At 41.4% G+C, this 18,682-nt stretch overlaps 1 protein-coding gene across 1 annotated transcript in view; it reads right to left on the bottom strand.

The window, feature by feature from the left end:
* Positions 1–12,772, bottom strand: part of LOC137283552 (uncharacterized) — a 28,798-nt gene extending 16,026 nt beyond the window's left edge. The window contains exon 1 of the mRNA XM_067815114.1: positions 12,053–12,772. Within this exon, the coding sequence (XP_067671215.1) occupies positions 12,053–12,251 (199 nt within the window). The 5' untranslated portion in view covers positions 12,252–12,772. The remainder of the gene's footprint in view (positions 1–12,052) is intronic.
* Positions 12,773–18,682: the final 5,910 nt, after the last annotated feature.

Below are 18,682 nucleotides of genomic sequence, written 5' to 3' on the forward strand. Positions count from 1 at the left end.
CATGTCAAGCACTGGGGGACGTGCCATGTACCGCTGTAACTATAATCAAGGTAGTCACCGGCACGACAGGTGAGGTGACAGTCTGATGTTCTTCAGAATGTTCCAAATTCGGTCAAGACTGCAAGGCTACCATGACTCGTCTTAAGCAGCACCTCCATACACATAGTCCTGCAGGTGTCTGTAAACAGGCTATAGAAGCCGTGGTTCCCCCAACACGTATTGGTTCATGGAACAAGCACTATTTCCCTGGGGTGTGATACAATCAATCAGTGCATTCGTTTCACTGACTTTGATGTAAACATATTTTATTCACCATTTTTTAACAAATGGATAGAAATTCACAGCGGGAAATACCGTTTCGCGGCTGTTTGGAGCTGTTCTACTGTCGGGGGCTGTAACGAATAGTACTGAGTCTAAGTTTACTTAGACTGGGTACATGCATGATGTATGACATATATTTCAATTATGACAAGACAATCACGACATATATATCACTAGCATGCGTTCTGTGTCACCCCAACATCCGGGGTTGACATCACGTGATGAAATGCTATATATGTATATGATGGCGTGTAGAAGTAAACGTTCTTGACCTCTGACGACCAGTGGAGCATGTTGTGAGAGTAAGGCAAGCAGCAACTAAATCGTACCGAGGCGAGATAACGTACATTCTCTCTTCCGCGTTCCAGGTAAACAAACCCATGCATTATGTCAAGATAAACATGCTCAAGGGGCGTGGAGGTAGTCTAAAGATTACATGAGACACAAAGCAAGCTTCATATTTCACTAAATATTTATGAACATGTTTGTGTCTAGGACAGTAAGTCACAATGCGATATATCGCTTACTCTCTCTCTTTCTCTCTTTCTCTCTCTCTCTCTCTCTCTGTGTGTGTGTGTGTGTATTTACGTCTGTACTTTTGATGGAAACGAATAATTCTTTTTAAAATGAAAATGAACCCCAGTGAGACAGGGGATATGGAATCTTGGGAAATGTAGACTTTGTACTTGTCAGGATGTCAAGCGTTGTGTACACTTTCAATGAGTGAATTTTACGCAGTTTTTAGCAATACGTCAGCAATATCACGGCGAAGGACACCAGAAATGGACTTCACACATTGTACGAATGTGGAGCATCGAACCCGGGTTGTCCGTGTGACGGGCGAACGCTTGAACCACTAGGCTATCCCACCGCCCCGTGTACACCTACATGTAGTACACGCCATTGCTCTGCAAATCGGAATGCAGATGTCGTATTTGCTACGACAGTGATCAACACATGCACATGAATTGACCATAATCTGGAATAAACAGTATCAAAATTATCCCATGAAACAGGTTGTATTACGTTGTAATAGTATTCCAGCAGCAATCGAACAGGTTATGACGTGATATGTTTAGTTCTATATTCATCTCCACTTGAAGTAAGAGGCAAAGGTCGAATGTGCCGTGATAAGAAAGGTGAGACTTAAGGTTATCAAAGCAGTGTTAATATTCCGTCCCCTACAAGAACATTTCTCTTCAGCTTAAAAAAAACCCACGTCCGGCGATAAAACTTCTTGTTATCTGGACTCGGCAATGAAAGGTGGACAGAGACACCCTCATACGTCTGTACACTTACAGTGTGGTGGTTTAGCCCAGTGACTTAGGCGTTCGCTCACTACGCCGAATACAAGGGTTCGATTCCCCACATGGGTACAATCTGTGAAGCTTGTGTGTCCATGTGTAAGGTTATTCAATAACCTGTAATCTTCAGCCGTGGAGGAAAAAAGACAATCTTTCTGGGCTAACGTTGTATGGTCAATAGGACAGGTATTGAGCGCGTTAATAAGGTCTGTTTGAACAAACATACTTAAACAAGAATCTGTTTCGAAAGATTTTAGCTGCAGAATTGTCAGAGTGAGTGAACTGGACCTGAGTTGCTTTGAACAGTAGTATAGTTACACCACAGGTTCAGTACGTTACATGATAGTCCGACATAACGCGGGTCATAGACGTCTATTACTTTTGATAAATACGCGAGGACAGGTGTAGTACTGCCCAAACTGGAACTATATCTATGACGTATTTGGGATTCGAACCAACAATGTCCCGTGTCCGGACTGGTGAGGGGTGTAATTGACTATTGACAACACCTGGTCGTTGAAATGAACATATTTTCCAGAAAAACTCATTTCTTCATTCCTGAAACTGTGGAAATCTAGACTTGCCACTCATTTATAGTGAGTGAGCGAGTTAGTTTAGTCCTACGTCGCACTCAGCAATGTTCCAGCTTTATGGCGGAGGTCTGTAAATAAACGAGTCTGGACCATACAATCCAGTGATCAACAACAGGAGCTTCGATATGCGCAATTGGGAACCGATGACGTGTCAACCAAGTCAGCGAGTCTGACCACCCGATCCCGTTAGACGCCTCTTACGACAAACATTGTCGCTGTTTCTGGCAAGCATGGGTTGCTGAAGACCTATTCTACCGCTGATCTGCACGGGTCCTTCTGTCCAGATTAACCGAACTTCATGCCTACATACCACTTATCCACCTGTCCCAATAGACACCTATACTACAGAATCGTTGGACCAGGCTTCCCGGTGGCATGAAGCGGTATGTCGCGGTGCTAATGTACTCTGTTACTGACTGGACGTGCCTGGACAACACTCATCTTAAGACCGTGGATATTGTTGACGGGGAGGCAAAACGTGCATGAAACGCTCATACATAGTTTCATCTAGATATGCATCCATACCTTGAGTGAGATTAGCTCCCATAACACTATGCACGAACTGATTGCGGAGTCACGAACTCTTTCTCAGCGTGTTGCCATTGTTGAACTTAACTGTCTGTTGTGTCTCAGAGATTTACCTAATGTACTATACGTCTGACAACCAATATTAAGTGTTTGGTTCGCATAAAAACTGCCCTAATCAAAACACCCCCCCAAAGACGTTTAGAAAGAGACCAAAGATTCAATTTTGGGAAGTTACTTTATCAGTTATTTTTATAACAGATATAACACGAAATGAATCACACAGTGTAAATCAATAATCATCACTTTGTTAATATCGATGACCTTAACTGTTTAAAGAGTTACCCACGACTGTCAAATGTAATCTCGCTCTGTCAAAAGATTATTTACCAATCAATATTCACTCTGCATGGGTTAATACAAAGACAGCGCTATGGCAATGTTTTGACAATTACGAGGCAGTAGAAAGTAATTACATTACGACTAAGCAAGTCTGATATCGCTGCATTTATCTTTTCAGTACACGTATTAGCCGTCGACCAGTACACCTGTAATATGACAGTTTATGTGTGGTTCAGTCCATTATAGAGAAAGGGGTGCAAGTTGAAGAACTGAAAACGATTTTCTTATGAATATTGTGGTTTCTGCCATTTGAAAGCTACATGAATTACGAACTTTTTTGGTGAAGCTATCATACCGTCTAACATGTAAAATAGAACATAAGTTCTAAACCTAACAACAGCAAATAATGACAACACTTTAAGAAACCTGTCGACAACATCGAAGCACACCCTGAAAGTTAAAAGTAAGTGAAAAGAAATACCAAGAACAAAAACAAGCACCCCTAATAGACTCCCACTAAACGTGACATGGGTAGCAGCGTAATCGTGGCATTCCTTTGTCCAATCAATGCGTTGTTCTTGTGTCACCTGGGATAATCTGGGATATTGCTTCTATGTCTAAACATTTATACAGGCATCAGCGATCGTTTAATTCCGTCATTCATAATAGACCTAATTTGTCCAGTGTAGCTACTGGGGTGAGACAAGGATCGCCTCTGGGTCCTACACAATTTCGCCACGTCAAGCCTGGAGCTAGGGCGTGTCTGTAACGTGTAGACAATTGTGTAAACACCGGTTAGCTCACATACAAAGTTGACTTGTAGCCCATTGTAGTTTCCCTGTGTGTAATTCACACGTCAGGTGGAGTCGAAACGGAACCGGTTAGACATTATCTTGATCCTCTAGTTCACAAACGGAATGTTCCTAATCAGTCAAATATTTGAATGTAAGCTGCTGGATTAACTGACGCCATTTATGGCACTTAGGTATTCAGATGGATGGATGCCATTGTGTGGCTACAAGAATGTAATATATTTTGAAGTCAGGGTATGGGTGCTTACATTTTTTACGAAAAGTACTCAAACTTGAACAAAAGGCACAATAATACGGGTGCTGGGATTATGCAACTGCTTTAACCAGAGTGAGACGTGAAACCCCACAAAATAAGGTAATTCTGTAAACAAGTTAAGGGAAATAACATGCGTTTGAAGGCGTTACTTACCGCGTTAGATCATTAGCGTTTACGAGTCAGTGTTCACTTTAAATGTCAATATTGAATAAAAAAAACCCGTTAACGATCGGTATAGGAAAGGATCGATCGGGTGAGTGAGTGAGTATTCATCAGTTTTCAGAACTGCTTCACTAGGTGTGTCTGAAGTCAGTGAAGACGTGGCTCGGGTTATTGTACAGAGCAACAATGTTACCGAGATGACTAGTGATAAATGCAATGACAACCTCATTCACCCGGAGGTGTTCAGCTGTGATTACCAAGAGGGTGCTAGCTGAACAGTGAACGCTGTGATAGGTTGATGTCTTTGTGTAAGTCAGAGGTACTCCGCCAGAGTAACGGCATCCTCCCGAAACAGTGCCCTCTATTCATCTTAACATCATCATAAGCACTTATTCAGTGGTGTTACTGTCGTCGGTGACCTGCAGCGCTTTGAGCATCACAGCCCGACGAAGTTATAGACTTCCATCCATAGCTGTCTGTGCACAGTTATGGTTCTTCTAAAGACAGATACACAAGAAGTGGTGTTCGCAGACAAGTTAGTATTTGTGACCATCAGGGATTGTTATTTCGGCCGTGAGTCAGCCTTTGAGAGCAGTCTTATTTCATTCAGCCTGGAAACAGAAAGCAAGTTTGTCCATGTGGGTGTCCAAGTTCAGGGCATTATGTCATCCAATATCACTCTGGTCTGCTTCGCTACAAGCTAGTATTATCTCCTACCCTTTACCGATTGTTATCGATTATCGTCGTTTTCCTGTACCGATCTTAACAATAGCATACAAGTCGATAAACCTAAAGGTGTGTTGACATTAGGATAACGGCGAATAAATCAATAATCACTCATAACGAGGGGGTGATTTTCCCAGAGGAGCGAATTTAAGATGAAGCCAGTGTCCCAGAGGATTTGATGGAAGAAAGAGAAGCTTATTCGGGGAAATCAATATGAATATTTTATGTGCAGGAACTTACAATCGGACAGGTTTCTAAGATTAATATCTTTACAAATGGTCTCGAACAATATAGATGATATCAATATTCCTCACTGTAACGTGCCTCTGAGGATATCCGTTACTGACTATATATTAACACGTAATTATATCCGCTTTTTTCTGGAAAAAGTTCATGCAGATTGCGCTAAAACCTGTTGACTAAATATATAACTGAAATGAGTACATTGTTTGATAGTCGGTAGTGACCAATGTAAGAGATTTGATTTGAATATAACCTGCGTCATGTAGTGTCTCATACAACTAATACAAGATTGTAATGGTCCGATACAATCAGGGACGATAAGAAACAAACACGTGTGTTTGCCGTAAGTACACAACGTACTTACAGTTTACTGGAGCTAGTCTCCTTTTCCATACAAATGGCATACATGTGGTTCCTTGCACAAACATCTTTATGGACGTTCTTTCACGAACACCGGTAGGACCTGCATCCCTGACATGTGTGATCGCATTTGTATGAAATTCAAACAAATGGGAAACATCAAATTAAAGAAACCTATACAAATTAATCTGATTTTAGAATATTGAGGGTTGACATGGCCTGCAAGCGGTAGGCGACAGTAGCCGCCGAGCGTGAAGATCGGTCACCATTGAGGTATAAGAAACATGTTTCTCAAATGTTACTTGAACAACTTCTTTACAGATACGTGACACTGCCCGAGTCCTACGGTGTGCTTTAAATCAACGACAACAGAAGCCACTATGAATATGTATTTGTTTGCTATTCAGTCATCTGAATGGGTACACTGCAACGTAATCACTTTGAAAAGGGGCATATGTCCAGCGGTCTTTCCACCATTCCGCCCAAATAGGATTACCTTCATCTATATATAACTTAAACAGGTTTGAATGTGGGGGAAGGGGGATAGAACGTTTATAACAACCCGGTGTTTCATCGCAATTCGGTTTTCTGGGGAGAACCTGGAATACCCAAGACCCGATTTATAGGTGTGTGGAGGGGTAACGATTAAGGGCACCCTTGCACGCATTCGTAATCTGAGTTTCTGTTCTAAGATGTTCTCGGATATTATGTCCACACCATGGTATCCACATATCAGTAAATTGTGCAGCTTATCATATACTGAACTGCAAATGAAACGCAAATATCTTCTATTAACGAGTTGGCGTTTCTTTTGCTGTTCAGCATATCACTGAGTTCATGAATTAGAAGTAGCTTAATGGATCTGTCACAGCGAGGAAAGAACGCCAAACGGTGTAGATCTTCCTTTTAAAGAGTCCGGTTCGGTGACATTCTCATGCATATCGAGCAGTAATACACAGACACCTGAATGTTAACGTAATTAATCACTGCAATTTCTGATACAACCTTAAAATCCATAATGTTGCCAATTTAGTCCGCGGTGTCTTTAATAGTTACTCTTACTTCAGATGAGAAGTACATGCTCTGTTGTTCTTGACCCCTACAAGGACCCACTTCTCCAGTGACCTACCCCATGCTTCTCTGCCTATGGGCCATTGACATGTGTCAGTCCGGAAGGCCGACGCTTGAAACGATTCGGCAAGTCAAAGGAGATAACATAATCCGTACGTATGGTGCAGAATCCTTACGAAAAAAAAAACCCCAAACAAAACAAAACAACACAGGGTCCAGGTTGGTATCCCATGCCGACAGTCCAGCTCACACTATACGCATCTGCTGAACAGTGAATGAATTTAGTTTTAGGCCGTTTTAGCTATATACTAGCAGCATCGCGACTGGGACACCAGAAATTGGTTTCACATATTTGTACTAATATGAATGAGTGAGTTTAGATTTACGCCGCACTCAGCAAAAGTCCAGCTATATGGCGGCGGTCTATAAATAATCGAGTCTGGACCAGACAATCCAGTGACGAACAATATGAGCATTGATCTGCGCAATTGGGAACCGGTAACATGTGTCCCGATCCCGTTAGTCGCCTCTCACGACAAGCATAGTCGCCTTTTATGGCTGAAGGCCTATTCTACCCCGGGACCTTCACGGGTCTGTACCAATATGAAGAATCGAAACCAGTCTTTGGCGTGACGAGCGAACGCTATAGCCACTAGGCTACCACCCGCCTGTGCTGAACAGATAGAAGTCTTTAATATGAATTCAGTCTTCTGGGAATCTACGTGACGAACATTTTACCTCATCTATCCCCAGGATAAATTCCTACTGTGATACGATCCGATGCTTTGGGGCACTGATTAATGTCAATATATTCACTTGTAGTGTCTTATTTCTGAGACGGGATGGAATATTCACCAGCATGTCGCGGCTGAGAAAACAGAATGGTTTGGTTTCCATATACGGACGGTTTATGTGAGATGGGGACAAACACGTAGGGTTTAGGGAACTGGTATAGGGGCTGTAGACATGAGAAGGATCATGAATTTACTGAGGCGAGGGCAGTAAATCTGTCATTGGAGAGGTTTTCCTCCACAAATGCTGTATCTGGTTTCTGTGGGGCTGGCGGGATTTCAGAACTAAAACTCGCACTCTAAAAATTGCTAACCGTCAACAAAAAGGAATAACGAGTACACCCCATATGTATCTTAAGTCACAGAATATTAATTCCTCATTCTTAAATCGTTAACTGTAGCAATATTTCCCCTTTCCGGGCCGACTGGAAAAAAAATCACTCTTACTAATAGGTGGACCCGTGAGAGGAAACTACGACTTACTGTTACATGTTTTAAGGGGGGTTGCCGTCAGCAACAGGACAACGTTTGTCAAGTTTACATCAAAGTGTTAGTTGATGGTTTTCGTTAAGTTTCAAGAGTCCGTACATCTATACCCAGTCAAGTGCCGTTGGTTTTGAGGACCTCCTTAACAGAGGCCTACTTCATGCTCCTCTACATGCTGATATTGCTGGGTGGTATTCGACAGCTGTACCTCGACGAACAGTTTTACAAACCAGTCAAACCAGACAGTTTTACAACGTACGTGCGTTTGTGAACAATGTCTATAAACAGTTTTCAGATATTTAAGATCAAAAGGAAAAAATGGTGAGTGAGTTTAATTTGACGTCACACTCAGCAATATCCCAGCTATAGGGCGGCGGTCTCGAAATGTTCTATCCCGGAGCTTCAGGTCAGAAAGAAAAAATAATCAGCGTTTGCAATCGTGGTGTAACAACAGCGTTATCAGTAACTATTAATAGTCAGTAACCGAAGTAATGGCGAACGCACAAATCACTCCACCATACTACAATTCATCCTGTGACAACATGATCTCAACATACTGATTTCGTCCCTGGCAACTGTATAATGACGTCTGTGTATGCAATAATTATTTTGGGAGCATACAAATTGGTCTTCAAGGTTAGATGGTGGTGAATCCATTACTCCAAATCGTCGACGTGTGTGTGTGTGCCTATGCGGGGGTGGGGTGGGGATGGTGGTGTGGTGGAGGCAGCCTAGTGGTTAAAGCGCCGCGACGAAGACCTGGGTTCAATTCCCCATATGGCTACAATGTGTGAAGCCCATTTCCTGTTAGCCCCCACCGTGATATTGTTGGAACATTGCTGAAAGCGCCGTAAGCTCACTCACTCATTCACTCAGATCGTCTAGACATAATGGAGACGACTTTCAGAATTTTCCCAAACGACTAGAAGTACACGACTGAAAGGCGCATCAGTTACTCCCTGTGTATGCGGTACTTTGGCTTACCAAGGTTTGCTCAAATACAACTGGCCCAAATCCTTTCACCTCCAGCGCTCATATACTGGAACACATTACGTGGACAAAAGTATACCGCTATAGCAAACTACATGTATATTTAACAGGTCACTTTTCATTCATCAAGTCCCCCACTCCTCTGCGTGTCGTCTTATAACATAACAGCATTCAAGGGGCATAAAGCAATGGTATGTGAATATTAGCTGTGTATGTATACACCCACAGTGGAGGCCGTGGGTGGACCATAGACATTCGAGGGGTTATTGCCACGACAGAATACCGAACACACGTCTTACCTGAATCGGATCTTGCAGTATTTCTGCAAATACAACCTGCAACTTATTTTTGCGAACGAGTTTTGTCTGCAATGATGAATATTGAACGATGAAATTGTAGCAGAGTGGGTGTGTGCGTGAGTGCTAGTATTCCAGAGCAGTCGCCAGGGACCTGAAAAACCAGTTTCTCCAAGCGCGAATACCCGATCTAAGTGAGTAACCCATTTACGTTGGTAACCAACATGCGTGACGTCAGGCCATCTGTCATCTGTACTTTCACCTGACCACTCGACATCCTTCAGTCGGTTCTGGTGATAAGCTTTGGATACGTACATAAATGGTGATGTTCTTCTGATCAGTGAAGATAACGGGGCAGTTCAGTACTTCACTATACCCGACAGCGATGCAAGCGACACTCACATTTACGAAACATACGGTCTTCCGTGTTGTTGTGCAGTGTCTAAACGAAGAGGCAGCTTGTCGAGACTCATGAAATTCATAAAGACTTCTTACTTAAGCTGCATCGTACACACATCCCAAGTCACCGCGAAGACGCTTGAGCAACTAACACTGTCTCCTCAGTATAACTCGCATGACTGATTATATACAGGTTATTATATACATTTAGGAGAGGAGAACGAAGTGCACACAAATCAACACACCGGGAAATAATAATTATGAAAAATCGTACATTGCGGTTTGGGTATTAACTTGAACTACCCAGAAACCTGTCATCATATTCAAATTGGGTATTTGGAGGCTCAGGGTGTTGATCACCGGATTGTCTGATTGAGGCTCGATTATTTCCAGACTGCCACATAGGAACTGAAATATTTATGGTTGTTTGTTGGTTAACGCCGAAGTCAGCAATACTCCAGCTATATGATGGAGGAATATTGTCAAGAACGGCGTGAAAAAAAACATACAAAGTAACCTGTAAATAAATCGACTATCGCTCTCTAGCTCATATTAATAAGGTTGTTACAGAATCATGTTAAAGATAAGCTGTCCTATACAGGATTTCGAACTTGAAACACTTCCTTGTCGGCAGTGCGATCTTTATACGTTCTATGTCATGGTATGTGCATCTTGCCACTGCATGTCAGCTTATAGTATTTAAAGTAAAAAGACTCAAACAAATTCTAAGACCCAGAACCCACCTACCCAACTCCAAAAAGAAAGGGAACATCCATGCTGAATGTTCATTTCAAAAAAGCTACACTGATTTGACCAACTTTTTCATATGACAGCGTTCTTCGACTCAAAATTATGATTGTCGAAGATATGATTATGTTCAACGAGAATGAAACAGTGTGTTGCATTCGAAAAGTTTTGAGCTTGCATACTGATCCAATAGATTCGATGTAATGTTTAGGGTGCCCCGCGGGCATACTGAATCTCGAGCCTTGGTGTGATGTCCTGAATTTCGAGTTCTGTATGATATCACAAGAATTGGACAGTCAGTACCCACGGACATTTGTACTATAATGGCGGGCTCGTATCAGCTCATATATAAACAACTAGAGGACCCGTTCTCTGAAAAGCTAATCCATCCTCAATGAAAAGTTATAACTCATGCTCGGTTTCAAGTTGAATTGATTGGTTTATTGAATTTTACTCTACACACGCTCACGCGAACCTTTTACATTTCATTACCACATTATCTAAAACCAAAGCCCAGACGTGTGTAAACTTTCTATAAAGATGCTGACTTTCCATAGAACTTGGTTTTCCTTCATCTTTACAACTTCTAAAATGCCTTTCAAAGAAGATGTGTCACTGTAAGGTATGAGAACGCAATGACCGTAGATTAAAAGACAAAACGTCAGTGGCAGAGGTCCACGAGGGTCACAACAATATGCGAGGAAGCCTACGCATAAACAAGATCATAAACAAATGTTTATGGGTGATCAATCAGATCATTTATGGGTCAGTATAACCCAGCATAGTTATGAAGAATATCAGACGAGGCACGTTCATATTGACCTACACCGATCAGCTGAATATCACAACAAGAGAATCACTCGTATATATGTCTACACAAACATAGCAGCTACAATACATATCCTTTAAAACATGTACAATACAATACGTAAACGTGTATTTACATAACAATCGGTCTTCATGCTCCAATGGTTTCAGATCAAAGTAGTTTTACTTTAAAGTACATTGGCTGTCTCCCATAACGTGAGAATTCGCATTTGGGAGGCGAATCACCATTCCCGAATCAGTGTGTATGATAACTGTATCTGTATACAATACATGGAATATATGAATAGACCTTAATCAATATTGGACAGCTGTTGCGTGAAGCGAGATTTCTGCCGTTTCCATTACGGAATCATTAATGCAGTGAATTGTTTGGGATGGAGGCAGCGAACGCCGCTTATCGTGGTTTGTGTCTGGTGAAAATGTGAATGGTTACGAAGCATGGTTTTAAATATTGAAAATCCGTATCTAAGGGCTATACGCCTTTAACAGTGTCGGTCTGCACAATGTATCAAAATTACGTCCGAAGGTACACGCACGCAATAATCTGAGCCAGCATGGGCGTATTGCCTCCTTCACTGAAAGCGATTGAGCGGTCACCTGTATAACGCCATCAAACAAGCTGTTCGACCGTTTCAACATAATAACAGATATTGATCTATGTTATGTGCTGCTGTTGTTTCCCTGGAATATGTTTTTTTCAGACACAAAGCACGTTCACCTTGGCCCTTCAAAACACACTGAGACATGTTGATAATGAACTGAGATGAGACAGGCATTAGTGACAGTGGTGGTTGACTTACCTAGTGTCGCGTTGAGTTCGGTGTCCTTTATTGGAACGCATGGTGCTCCACAGCCAACGGTGTACCACAGACCAACCCCTCTGTATCTGGTGTCTTTCATAGCCCAGGCCCACATGGGGGAGGCATATGCCCCGATTTGGAACACGAGGGCTATTAAATCCACTAAAATTGTCACTGTAATCCATGAATCTACATCCATTTTGTTGGTTGAGCTTGTGTAGCGAAAGGGGATTTTTTCACGAAAATGGCCACTTCAGTTCATCTTGTGATGTGAAGTTACGGAATGGAACTTGAGAAAGAAACAGCGAGCGAAGTAGCCTATGAAACAGTCCGGCCTGCTCGGCTGCCCGGTGTCGTCTGCGCTTGTCGTCAGGTCGTGTGGTAACTCAAGCAGAACCCGAGCTCTGAGCAGACGACACTACTCGTGCATTGTGAGCCTCGTCCTACCCGCTACACTCCTAGGGCGGGGCTAGTCAGGAACGCAGCTCAGTGTTTTCGTGGAGCTTTCGTCACCTTCCAAACAACACTTTTCACTCTGTATTATCTTGGACACAACAATAACCCGGCTTGAGCCAGACCCCTAACTGATTAATGTAGTAACTGAACTGGGCGCCGCTGTCTGTAGGATACTGCTGTCAATGTCGATTAACAATAGGCGATTGCGTAACAACCATAGCAATTTGTGACGCCGCTGCAAGCACTGAAAACGCCGATCAGTCTAATTACAGACAGATGTAAAAAACAGCACTTTATTGTTTTGTTGGCCATGGAATATCGGAGTTAACCGCGGCAGTTTGTTGTTGACATGTTTGTTTCAACTGGGGCAGGCCGCTTCAAACACTAACAGAAACATTGGGTTTGCCCATGGGCGTGTTGTCCTGTCATTAAATCAGCCTTTGTGTGCGTTGTTTGTTCGACCACTTACCCAGCCTTCGTTCAAGTTGATCGGGGTTGCAGTACCAATATTATTCCAAGACCTTTGCGACCAGAACTGAATGTGTTCTTATAATTAGGCGTGTACAGGTAATCTGTACTCATGAACATAATGAATGTTGTGTAACCTTACGTAGACAAAGCGAAGTAAGTGTATGGCATAAAGCAAATAATTGAGAATGTTTAGACTCGAAACAGGATGGGTCAGATATATATAAGATTTACCTGGTACGTGCATGAGGTACATTAACACGAATGAGTCAAATCTCACGTGACACAATCACTTGTCGAGGACAAAATTGACGGTGTACATAACAGTTCATTGGATGTGTTATTTAAGAATAGTGTCAATAAAAACTGAGTCATTGCTGCGGTACAGCCATTTGATACCCTACTTGAAATCTATGGAGCACCTCACAGCCTGTACATTTACGTCATTTATGAATATTTGATAACATTCTGGGTTTGTAGGGTGAGCAAACTGACCCGTCTGCACGTTAAACACCGTGTAATAAGTGACTTAATATGAATGTAAAGTAGGAGTGGATAGCGGATTGTCTGGGTAGACTTCAGTGTGGTGGAGATGGGCGTTATTCACAAACACAACACGATCGTTCTTTAGTAGTCCTCTCGCAGTCACTGAACTACACCACTTACCCTTCTGCACAGCATTTCTTCAAAGGCCCTTAATGATGCAAGCCTAGATTTCCACAAGTTATGGAAATCCAATCTCACTTGGGTTCCTTTTCAGTTTAAAGGGAATTGTTTGTTTCTATGAAATTTATATACATTAGGAGACTAAGCTTTAGTGTAGTTGTCTAGATGCGACAGGATGAGATCAGTCATGATGACGCGCGCTTTAAGAAATATATGTCTGCTTTAACCCCTTTATTCTGACTATCACGATCTCTTGATCTTGCAACGTCCCGCCCTTCCCTGTAGCATGTACACCAGCCAAGCCTAAATTACTCATAGAAAAATCGAAAATCTCAAGCAAGCATTTATATGAGTTTTCTATAAGTTGGCTTACGAGTTTTGAAGATATTAATTTTAGTTTATGACTTGATCACCCCTTATTAAAACATTCATGGATACTTATGGTGGGAATTCATAGGCGGATCCCAATGGGGATCCACGGGTGCGCACCCTCTTTTGTCCCGAAAGTTCATTAAATGGTCTTTGAAACTCCGTGACCATGGGTCGCCACCCCCACTTCTGGAAAAAAAATGTATCCGCCCTCGTGATTGTTCTAGTGTACACTCGTCACGATATGGCTGAAATATTGCCGATGTGACGTTAAATATTAACTCACTCACTCACTCTAGTGTACACACTGTTCATACAACGTTACGTTAAATAAACAATTACAACCTTGTTAAATTTAATAACAAAACGTGATTCGGAAAGAAAGAGAATTCCATGGGCGTGGGTTCGAATCCCAGATGAGATTCAGCCCAACAAAAGTACTAGAATATGTACTTTACTAGAATATGTCATCCCGAATGTAACATATGTTACAGTTAACCATTTTCTATATGTCATTGTGTATTCAGAGAATTAAAGTTTTGTTCTGATCCTACAAGTCCTATATTTTCTGTAATATAACATATTCAATAACTGAAGAGCATTTATTCATTTCGTCAGTGAAAGGTATGAGAGACGAAGTCAGTTAGCAACGTTATGAGAAGAGAAATGTCGTCTAGACTGATGGTCAAAAAGGAAGCATACGCCCAGTTTTAATAGATTCTAAAAATAAAACAAACAAGACATAGCAACACAGTGGTGGTACATTTGACATGGATATCATCTTGTGTTTGGGGTTTTAAGCTTGCAGTGTGACTGTTTTCAGCCAAGTAACACTTTACTGGGTTTGTACATTTTTTGGTCAAAGCTACTTTTTGAGTGTATGCTTTTGCCTGCCTGTTTTGATGTACCTACTCAGTTGATATTCTCACTGAATCCAACGGCGGTACACTCTTAATGTGTCAATCACTTTGGAATTTTTGGGAGACTATCAATCTACTGGTATTCTCGAACCCTCTTTATAGAATATTTGCATAATCATTAAGTTAATATTTTAAGTAGCGTGTGTTTCAAAAATGAAATCATACGATTTCACGCATGTATCTGGAAAACGTGACATATTATGATGGAAAAAATATCGATTTTTTTAAAAACCCATACAAGGAATGATCAGTTTCTGAGAAAAATGGCAAAGCAACCATAAAATAAATGTTCCCTCGGGTTTAATTTTATACAGTTAGATGCACATATTTATGAATTTATCACTTTTTCAGCGAAAATGTTCATGATAGATGATATTTTCTATGAGTCTGACACACAGGAATTGAGTTCGCATTTTTTAATCCACGATGCCAGTGCACAGCGGCGGAGTAGGAGAGCGTCGCGTCCTCTGGTGAAGTTTTAAGTTAAACGAGGAAGTGGTTTAGCGCACACCGTAAACTAGATCTAATGTACATGTTATCCATATCAGTTTTCCTCGGCGTCCAGGACGCTGAATCAGGAAGATATGCTAAAATTTAAACGAAAAAAAAGAGAATAATTTAAAAATATATTTTACTCAATAGAAAGTTCTGCGGTGTTAATTCATGCTAAATGAATTCAAAGGTGTAACGTGTAAAATGGGAAAGTGTGTTTTCCTAAAGTTTCGTGATGATATTGTTCAAAATATTTACACAGACCTATTTTATAAGTACGAACATGTATACCGGATGTCCCATGTCCTCCCATGGACGTTCGTTGCACATATCCTTGTCATGGGTAAACCATGTACTTTCATGACTTCCTAACAACATCTCGGGGTTTTAAGTCTTCATCGTAATTATAGAAACATTTCGGTACTATTCCATGAAGAGTTGCGTCCCTTTACGGACATTAATTCCCAAATGAAACAGCTTGCCAGATTATGATTCCAGGTCTGTCAGCATCGAGTCAGCCCTTGTCGGTTTCAACATAACTTAAAGGTATCATCGAATTTTTTTTGGTGCGTTTGTGAAACATTATACTAGGCCTTAAGACATGTAGAATCTGTCTGTTGGAAGAGTTCGTAAAATCTCAAAATCTCCGCTAACAACCCATCACCGCTCACTGTTCCTTACAAACCGCATGTTGCATTCTCAAACTGAAACATGAACCTTACATTGGAGGTGCTTTCTTTCCACCCGAACCTACCCTGATAAACGCACAAATTAACGAAAAACACGTGTGGCCAAAGACAAAAATGTGATGTCAACGACTGCAATCTTCTTCTCCACATGTGCAACAGAGACTAGCAAGTTTACCAACATGAGGATCATTAGTTACTTTATGAACAGGTATATTTGTCATCTAATCAGTATTTTCTTTTGTACATTAAGCGCTTTCGTGATTTGGTAGCTTTTATTAAATTTACTGTTTATCCGTTCCGGGTTATGATTGCTCAAAACAGGCCCATATATATTGACGTGCTCCAAATAGTCTAACAATCGCTAATCACCAAAGAACAAGATTCCCTTGCTGTGACACAAGGGGCATGGTTCACTTGCATCACGCCATGCAGGCAAATATATGCAAACAGAGTTCTTGAATATCTGTGTAAATACGGTAATCACATTTTAATTCTTAAGATTCTTTGGATTAAATTTTATTCGATCACCTCAATCCTCGCTTCCTACTCTTTACTCGGATTTGATATCAGGCCCCGCTTGCGTAAAGCCATCTTATCTCAACGACTAAGATCATTTGGTGCAAGTGCACGCATTCCTTACACCACTTACACCCTTGCTTGTTTGTCGTTTACGCCACGCTGACCGATGCCCAGCTATATAACGGCGTTCTGTAAATAATCGAGTCTGGAAAAGGTTATCCAGTGATCAACAACAGGAGCATCGATCTACGCGGTTGGGATAGGATAACCCGATCCAGTCAGTCGCCTCTTACGACAGGCATGGGTAACTGAAGATCAGATCTTCAGGAGTCCTAAGCTCAAACCGACACATGGACACACAATAAACGTTTCATTATGTGATCATGAGTCACACCCAGAGTCAGATCCTGGCTGAGCAGGCTTGGTTTACGTAGGTAATGTACACGTTTTGCACGTTTATCATAAGGCACCACGGTAAATGTCGCTGTTGATTCGTTTACTTGGTTGACACATCATCGTATACCAGTTGCGCAGATCGATGCTCATGCTGTTAACCACTTGATTGTCTGGTTCAGACTCGACTATTTGCAAACCGTCGCTGGAATATTGCTGAGTGCGGCGTAAAACTAAAATCGCTCACTCAACAGTAAACAAGGTGTGTAAACATCTTAAACTGCGGTTTGGAAGTGAACGAAGCGGTGATAAAATACATTAACCTCGGCAACATCTTGCCGAGACAACCGCTCCTTAAGGAGAGATAAGAGCACACCAAATGTCGTCCGTGAAGGATGTTGGATCGAACAGGATCCCAATTATATGTAAACGCCCTATAGTGGTTGTAAAGGCGACCACGTGGACCAGGGTGTGTGGATCCACCACTTAGGTTGTACCAATGTCATCTTACCACAACGGTGTGGATCCTTCTTCCAGATGCGATCATTTCTATACCGCAGTCAAACAGATGGGTTACTGTAATGAGTGGGTATACAAGGTAAGTTGACCTTAACAAATACTACCCATCACCCTGTACGAAAGGTTACTAATTTCTATCCCAACAGTCGTAAAACGGAGAAGCCCTGTCAGATTCAAGGATCTAAGATTTACAAAATCTCCAGTGACAAAGAATTTTACAGACTGATTTTAATAATCTTGTAGCAAAAGCACATCATGCAATACTACCTGTAAGATACTACACATCTATGAATATAGTAAATCCCACATTACGAAACCAGGCACAGAAGCATCACGGAGAAGCAGGGTTAAACTGCCTTTGTGAAACTGCACTGAAATAACTCAGTGGGAGGTATAGAGTTACTGAGTGTTATTTCAGCCTGTTTAGCAATGTTCAGTGATACTGCCTTGAACGTAGAAGATATTAGCATCTCTCAGATGATAATTTCTTCAACTTTCATCTACGTAGTGGAAAACATTCATATCTCCATATAAACCGATCGAAATGCTGGTAACCATTGATATAAATGATACAGATGTTGGTATAAACAGTACCCAACACGATCCGCGGCTTCACATCGCGAAACGGCAACGAAGGGTACCATTATAATGAATTATATATGGAGATGTGAATGTTTCTACGACGTAGATGAATGTTGAACATATGCATAAGCACAATGTACGTACATGTAAGCACAATGTATGTACATATAAGCACAATGTACGTACACATAGGCACCATTTACGTAAACAATAGCACCAAGTGTGTGAATACAGCACAGTATACATAAACATAAGCACCACATAAGTAAACATAAGCACCACATAAGTAAACATAAGCACCATGCATGCAAACATAAGCAACATGTAGGCAAATATATGCATCATGTCCGTAAATATATGCATCATGTCCGTAAAACTAAGCATCATGTACGCAAATATAAACACTATGTACGTAACTTTTAGCATCATATACGTGAACAGAGACACCATTCACGTAAACATAAGCACCATATCTGTGAATATTAGCAGCATGTACGTAAATCTATGCACCGTGTACGTAAAATTACGTTTCTCCTACGTAGCTTATACAAGTAATG

The sequence above is a fragment of the Haliotis asinina genome, chromosome 5, assembly GCF_037392515.1.
Source record: "Haliotis asinina isolate JCU_RB_2024 chromosome 5, JCU_Hal_asi_v2, whole genome shotgun sequence".
Lineage (NCBI taxonomy): Eukaryota > Metazoa > Mollusca > Gastropoda > Lepetellida > Haliotidae > Haliotis > Haliotis asinina.